General features: G+C 50.8%; 1 protein-coding gene across 1 annotated transcript; it reads left to right on the top strand.

Annotated features, from left to right (window-relative positions):
* The first annotated feature begins 5,388 nt into the window (after positions 1-5,388).
* Positions 5,389-6,999, top strand: LOC123182630 (acetylserotonin O-methyltransferase 1). Its single transcript, XM_044595263.1, has 2 exons — positions 5,389-6,205; positions 6,392-6,999. The coding sequence occupies exons 1-2, from the start codon at positions 5,426-5,428 to the stop codon at positions 6,689-6,691; spliced, it is 1,080 nt and encodes a 359-aa protein (XP_044451198.1). The 5' UTR covers positions 5,389-5,425; the 3' UTR covers positions 6,692-6,999.
* Positions 7,000-7,817: the final 818 nt, after the last annotated feature.

Here is a 7,817-nt window from a genome sequence, read left to right as displayed (position 1 = left end):
CAGTAAGACTAAAGCCATCGTCTAGGCAACATCTGTCGCTACTCCTATCCAATTGATGTAGGGATGCTGATAGTCTGGGCCTAATACCAAACAGACCTCGCAGCCAAACCTAACATCTAAGAACTGAGGTCCCAACCAGGACGCTTGCGGGTATGGGGCACCCACCAGTCCGGCACACTCCTCAACCAGGACGCCTGCCGGGTATGAGGCCGCCGCAGCCACCTGCCACCAATCCATCTTCAGAGTTGTACTGTTGCATCTACCGTGCCAGGTCTCTCTGCCATCGACGCCACCACGACGCCAGACAGCGTCGTCCTCCTGCGCGAGTCCATCCTCGTACATCGGGCGCCGAGTTTCCACTGCGCTACGCCGCCGAGATCTGCCATCATCAATGTGTAGGATGAAGCACCGCTCCACCAAAAAAGCCGCCCACTGGTCCCTCGATCCCGTGTACGCCTCCAAGAATGACGCCCCCAAGGAGGAAACGACACCAACGCGCCGCCATCATCCGATCTACTGATCTAGGATTTCCCCTGAAGGTAGCAGATAGCTGTCTTGAACTTCTCCTTGGTGATGCCTTCAAGAAGGAAACGCCGCATAACAGCGTCGTCACCGCCGGCCTTGGCCAGGTTTTCACCCGGATCTGAACAGAGGACCTCCATCAAGCAACTTGTACACGAACCGCCACCATCGCTGCCGGGGACTGGACGGAGAATCCAGGCTGCCGCTGCCGCCTGACTGGCCATGGCACCACCATGGTGGCTAGGCCGGCGTCGTCAGGCCCACCATGCCCGCCCGTAGACGCTCACCAGATCCGCCGGTCCGCCGAAGCCCATCTGGGTACGGCAAGATCCGCGATCTGGGCCGCCGCCACAGGGGCTCCTCTGCCGCGGTATCGCACCTGCGCTGACGCTGCTATCATACTCGCCGTTGGGAACCCGCCGCTCCACGCTGCCGGTGCCCCGCAATTTCGTGCGCCGCCGCCGCCAGGGGAAGACGCAGCCACCACGCGAGGGGGAAAGCCCCGCCGCCGCCATCACTGGCCAGGCTACGGGCGTGGCCTCCGGCGGCGGCATGGGAGAGAGGACGAGGGAGGAGGCCTTTGGGCTGGCGGCGGCAGATCGCCCCCCGTGTCGTCTAGGTTAGGCGACGCGGGGCAGGGGGCCTTATGATGAATAGATTTGAAGTTTCTCCCGAAAAGAAAGAAAAGAAAAAGTATAGGCTGTTCCATGTTTCAAACATTGCCACTGGCCCACTGCCATCCGCTACCGGGCTTCCACATCAAATCATGGCCCCTCAAAGAAAGAAAAAAACAATTCAAATTTCATGGCCCCGGCTCCGGTCACACGCGGGATAGAGCCCACCGCTGTGCCGTTCGTTACTATGCTCGCAACGAAGGGCGGCGGTGCCTACTTCGTGCCGGAGGTCGGGCCGCCGAGATCGCGTCGCACCACCAGGCTAACGGGTGGGTGGGCGCCGAGCTGCCGAGGTCGTGGCGCGCCACCAGGCAGCGTAGCGTGACGACCCAGGGGCCGAGGCTGCTCGAGGACGCACCACCGTTCGCGCCCGTGCGTCCGCCGCGGCGGCGGAGCTGCCACCTCCTCCCGCATTTCCCAGTAAGCGCTTCTTTGATCGATTGGTTCCACCCTCTACCGCTCTAGACATTATTTCGACAGCGCGCCTGAGCGGGCGTTTGGTAACCCTAGTCATATTCTCTGAATGTGTTATACAATTAGTTCACAAAGGTTCAGGCGAAATCGTTTGATAATGGTGTGCAATATTACCAAAACGGCCACAAACTTAACCTGGCAACTGCATACTTCGCCAATATCTTGGGACAGCCTGCTCCATCTTTGCCAACAGTACAACTCTCTGCTTTGTACAGCCCTGTGGATCTGTCTGAGCTGGTAGATGCTTTCTCATGGGCTGAGCTGGTTCGGGCTATTGATATGTCTCCAAACAATAGAAGCCCGGGGCCAGATGGGTTCACAAATGAGTTCTACAAAGTCTTCAAGCATTTGATCAAGGATGATTTCCTCAAATTCTTTGGGGATTTCCACGCAAAGCAGGTTGCTCTGGATGGCATCAACATTGCTTATATCACACTGCTGCCCAAGATTGACACACCTATGGAGCTGAGGGATTTCAGACCCATTTCTCTTGTGCACAGTGCTCCTAAGCTAGTGTCCAAGGTTCTGACATGTAGATTACAAGGGCATATCCCGGATTTAGTGCACTCCTTGCAGTCTGGGTTCTTGAAAGGGCGCTCCATTGTGGAAAATTTTGCTTTGGCTGCTGAGATGGTACAGACAGCGCACAAAAGGAGTTTACCTGTGATTGCCTTGAAGCTGAACTTTCGTAAAGCTTTTGATTCTGTTAGTTGGGATTGCCTCGCCCAGGTTTTAGAAGCCAGGGGCTTCCCCTCGCGGTGGACACAGTGGATACATGCACTCCTCTCCACTGGACGCTCCAGGGTGCTCATTAATGGAGAACCAGGCGATCCCATTCTGGCAAAGAGAGGGTATCGGCAGGAAGACTCCCTGTCACCATATCTTTTCATCCTTGTTGCACTGGCAAAGAGAGGGTATCCAACGTTTATGCTGCTGGCACTTTCAGAATGGTAGCTTGGTGCACCCCCTTGGCTCAGATGGTTTTTTTCCAGTGCTGCAGTACGCGGACGACACTGATTATTTTTCGGGGCGAGGTGGAGCAAGCTAGAGCTATCAAGAGCATCCTAACTGCTTTCTCTGATTTCTCGGGGCTGACTATTAATTTCCAAAAAAGCACCTTGGTACCTGTTTGTGTGCAGCAGGAGGTGGTCATGGAAATCGCCCGCACGCTTGGCTGCCCGATCTCCTCCTTTCAGTGTACATATTTGGGGCTGCCCCTCTCCTTACACAAGATCAAGCATGGTATGTTGCTTCCGGTCATTCACAAGGTTGACCGTCGCCTCTCTGGTTGGTTGGCCACGTTCCTCTCTTGGGGTGGTAGGCTAACTCTTATAAATTCTGTCCTGGCTGGCATACCAAGTTACTTCATGACTTGTTTTCCATGGCCCAAGGAGTCCCTCGGTAAACTGGATGCTCTTCTCAGGGCCTTCTTCTGGCAGGGCAAGAATAAAACTAAAGGAGGTCACTGCCTCATGGCTTGGGATATGGTTACTCTGCCTCGTGCTAATGGTGGTTTGGGAGTAAGAGATCTAGAGGCTCACAATCGGGCTATGCTCTGTAAGTTTGTGGCCAAAATCCTTCAATCCTCTGATATCCCTTGCTTCAGTTGGTTTGCTTCCCAATATTGTAAGGATTCTTTGCCTCTCAAGGGACACCACAAAGATACTACTATGTGGAAGGGTTTCAAGAGTTGCATCCCTATGGTCCTATCTTCCTCGCGCTGTTCTGTTGGCAGTGGCAGGCATGTTTCCTTCTGGCATGATCAATGGCTGGTTGCTGGTAGTTTGAGGCAAGTCTGCCCGGTTCTGTTCTCCTTCGCTCGCAATCAGGATTGCTCTGTTCAATCTCAGTTTATAGACGGGAGCTGGAGCGTGCAGCTACACCCCAACCTCTCACAGACAGCCACCCAAGAATTGGAACTGCTTAATCAGCTTGTTGTTAGTGTCACTCCGGATAGTACTCGCATGGATGCACGGGTCCCCACGCTTGGAGGCAACATCTTAAGCACGCGCTACTTCTACTATTTGCTTACCTTCCGGGGAATTCTTTGGGCTCCCGCGCCCTGGATTTGGGACTCTATTATTCCTATCAAGTACAGAATCTTCTTGTGGCTGGCTTTCTGGAGACCTTTAAACACTAAGGCTAACATGGTCCGAAAAGGCTGGACGGCAATTGCTCTGACTGCCGGTTGCGACGTTTGTCCGGCTATGGAGACGGCTGACCATCTCATTCTTCGTTGTCGCCCCGTTAATGCTCTCTGGAATAGCCTCTCACTGGCGCAGTTGGCATGTGAGTCACCCAACATTCAGTACTTTGTTTCTCAGGCGACGAACCATCTTCCTTTCAAGGCCAAATTGAATGTTGCTTTTGCGGCATGTGCTATCACACTTTGGCAGGCTAGAAATGATCGGGTTTTCAATGCTAAATGCTGGTCAGAGTCGTATGTCAGGCTTCATACTGCAAATCTGATTCGTTTATGGACCAACAGAGCCACCAAGCAACGGGACAAGGATGATCTACAGACATGGATCACACTGCTTAATGGCTAGGCTCTGACTCTTCTTTTTTCTGCCCTTTCTTCCTTTTTCTTCTCTTCTTCCTTCCAGGCTGCTTGTGACCTTGCACCTGGGTGCACTTCACAAGCCATGTAACTGTACTTCATCTGGCTTATGCCTCTTTTGAAATATAAGATCGGCCACGAGCCACCTTCTTATTTTCAAAAAAGAAATCGTTTGTTCTCAAGCTCATTCCATGGACAGCGTGTTCCCTATTCTCCGGTGCATAACATCTACAAATGTTCGCTCTTTGGTCGCAGTGGATGCTTTTCTGTCCTGCAAACCATAGGGAGGCAATGCCCGCTGCAACGGAGATGATTCAGAATAAGGCGAGAGAGCTTCAGCTTATTTTAGGTTGCCATCAGGGTGGTTGTCAGTGGGGTGCCTGGGTAGTACCTGCTGTGTAGGCTGCTTCAGCAGTCTGGTTGCTGCCTCTTTGTTTAGTTTTTTCAGATCTTGTACCGTGACGTTGGTCTTCCCACTGAAACTCCTGCTTTTCTATATAAAGCAGATCATTTGGTATTTTCTCTAAAAAAGTAGACAGCGTGATGTCCTAGCTAGAAAATGTTTTATATTTGGGGTGTGAGAAGCGTGTCTTGACCGTGTGATAAAGATAGTGGTTCGTATCACGAATGGAACTCAGGCTTGTGGAATTGCTCTATTTTCTTGAGGTATGTAATTTGGTAGCTTGTATGCCCCAAGGAATAAAATTTACTGCCAAGTGATTATTTTTCTTGTTCAACTATAAATTTTTTCGAAGCAGAATATGTACAGAGGAAATATGTGAGTAGAGCCTGATATTTTCATTTAAAAGAAGGTAAGGTTTTGTAAGAGTGCAACCTCAGCGCCTTGTATCGTTCGTCTGTGTACTTTGTTTGGTTGTTGTTTTATATACAAAGCGGGTCGAAAGCCTGTTTCGGTAGATAAATATTTGAAAAAAAAGGAGTGGAACTATGAAAATAAAAATCAATTTACAAACATTATGTCAATAGGCAATAAACTGATAGCCACCATTCACATTGATGCTGTAAGTTTAACTCAAATACCTTCAGAAATGCTGGCAGGTAAATTTCTCACCATTCTTAAATAACTTATTACCCATGGCGCTACATTGTGTCTTAGCAAGTTGAGTTTGTGCATATATAGACCAGCAGGCATGTGTCCAATCCCACCATAACCAACCAAAGCAAGTTCAACAAAATGTCACCCACTCAAACCAAGAATAGCTCTCAGGATCTGCTCCAGGCTCAAGTTGACCTTTGGCACCATGCATTGGGATTTGTCAAGTCCATGGCACTCAAGTGTGCAATGGAACTGCAAATCCCTAACACCATCCAACACCATGGTGGGGCTATGACCCCTTCTGAGTTGGCCGCAAAGATCGGGCTCCATCCATCTAAGCTTCCACGCTTACGACGGCTCATGCGGGTGCTCACCGTATCAGGCATCTTTGCTGTCCATGAATCCACCACGGCAGACAAGGAGTCTGTTTATGTGCTTACCCCAACCACTTGCCTCCTTGTTAGCGATGAAGTTAAATCGAATTTATTTCCTATTCTGTCTTTGATGCTTGATTCAACTGTCCTTTCCCCCTTTTTTGGCATGAACTCATGGTTCCTAGATGAGCACTCTACATCCTTGTTCAAAAAGGCTCACGGCCTTACCTTCTGGGAGATGGCTGACAAGAATGATTCTTTCAACCAGTCAATCAACAATGCGATGGTTTCTGATAGTAACTTTCTCATGGATATCATCTTGAGGGAGTGTGGTGATGTATTTCTTGGTATAAACTCGCTTATTGATGTCGCTGGGGGCCATGGTGGAGCTGCCAGTGCAATTGCGAAGGCATTCCCGCAAATGAAATGCACGGTGTTGGATCTCCCTCACGTGGTTGAAGAAGCTCCTACTGACGACCATGTGTCATTTATTTCTGGCGATATGTTCAAGTACATTCCACCAGCGGATGCTCTTTTCCTGAAGGTACACCATTTAGATTTTTCTCTTCCCTTTGCACACATCCTAATTTTGCAGTAGGATGTCATACAATTTGTATTTAGCTTCTTATGCGTACAAATTGAACCACAAACGTAAGCTAACTATTTGTTTGAAGAAACTCATAATTCCGAATATTATAGGGTTTAATACTATTTTTTATGTACATCTTAGTGGGTTTTTCATGATTGGGGCGACGAAGATTGTGTCAAGATACTAAAAAAATGCAAGGAAGCTATCCCTCCCAGAGAGGCAGGTGGGAAGGTGATAATCGTAGATATGGTGGTTGGATCAGGGCCAAATGAGATTGTTACAAGAGAGACACAGGTTTTCTTTGATCTGTTTATCATGTTTCTCGAGGGGATCGAGCGAGAGGAGTTTGAGTGGAAAAATATATTCATGCAAGCCGGGTTCAGCGAGTACAAAATTATATCAATGCTGGGGGTTAGATCTGTTATTGAGCTCTACCCCTAAAAGCTCCACACAAAATCATGTGGAGTAATCGTATTATATATTCTCACAAAATGTCATGAAGAGCATGTGTGCTGTCTTGTTGTATGCGTGTGGTTTGGTGTTGCAGGATATGTTTACTGCCAGCTTATTGCATTTTGCGAGGTGTGCGTAGTTGTGACCAGTGATTACCTCTGTCACTGCAAGACATATATGTGTAGCAGGTTATATGGACTCTGTTCCGGTCGTGTTTTTATGTATAAATTACCATCTACAGTTGGGTGTGTACTTTCTCAAGGAGATAATGAATGATATTGAGATGTTATGTGTTATGACCGGCATATTAGAGGTTTAGCCCAGTGGGTTGTGGCCCAAGTTATCTTATCATTATTAGGGGCTTAGCCCAATTATTTTATCGTTATTAGGATCGTTTGCTTAGGAGTCAAGTAAACCTCTTTATATAAGGAGAGGAGATGTGTCAATCTAATCAAGCAACAAGCAATAAGAATAAATCTATTGCCCGGCTCCCAGAGGAGCCGGACCCTAACCCTAGCCGCCTCCAGCTCCTTGCGCCGCCGCCTCCTCTCTCGCGCACGACGGCGCCCCGCCGCCGGCGACCGCGAGCAACACCACGCCCAGCCCCCTCCTTCCCCTACAACCTATGCCCTAGACCCGGTAGGGTCCCAGCTCCTACCAATTTGGTATCAGGTAGCTCGGTTCCGATCATGTCTGCACCACCACCCAACCCGCCGCTGCCCGTCACCACCGCGCCGCTGCCTCTCTCCATCGTGCCGCTGCCTCTTCCCACCGCGCCGCTGGACTCCACCGCTGGCACCTCCATCGGCCAGACGTCGTCGCCCTCCACCGCGCCGCCCGTCACCATCTACTCACCGGCGGAGATGACCGGGGTCCTCAACGACCTCGTCACCGCCGTCCAGGGCATCCGCCTCTACCTGGCCGGGCCCTACGGGCAACCGCCGCCCTTGCAGCTGGCCGCCGCGACCGGGCCAGCCGCCCTGCCTTGGTACGCGGCCACCACGGCGCCGATCAGGCCTCTACACCACCACTGGCCCGGTCAGCCGCCGCCCGCCCTCGCCCCCCACTGGCCACAGTGGCCGGCTGCCGCGCCTCAATGGCCACAGTGGCCGGC

Source organism: Triticum aestivum, chromosome 1D (assembly GCF_018294505.1).
Source record: "Triticum aestivum cultivar Chinese Spring chromosome 1D, IWGSC CS RefSeq v2.1, whole genome shotgun sequence".
In the NCBI taxonomy this organism is placed as follows: domain Eukaryota; kingdom Viridiplantae; phylum Streptophyta; class Magnoliopsida; order Poales; family Poaceae; genus Triticum; species Triticum aestivum.
The sequence above is the reverse complement of the archived record's forward strand: the minus strand, read 5'-3'. Positions and strand labels throughout refer to the sequence as shown.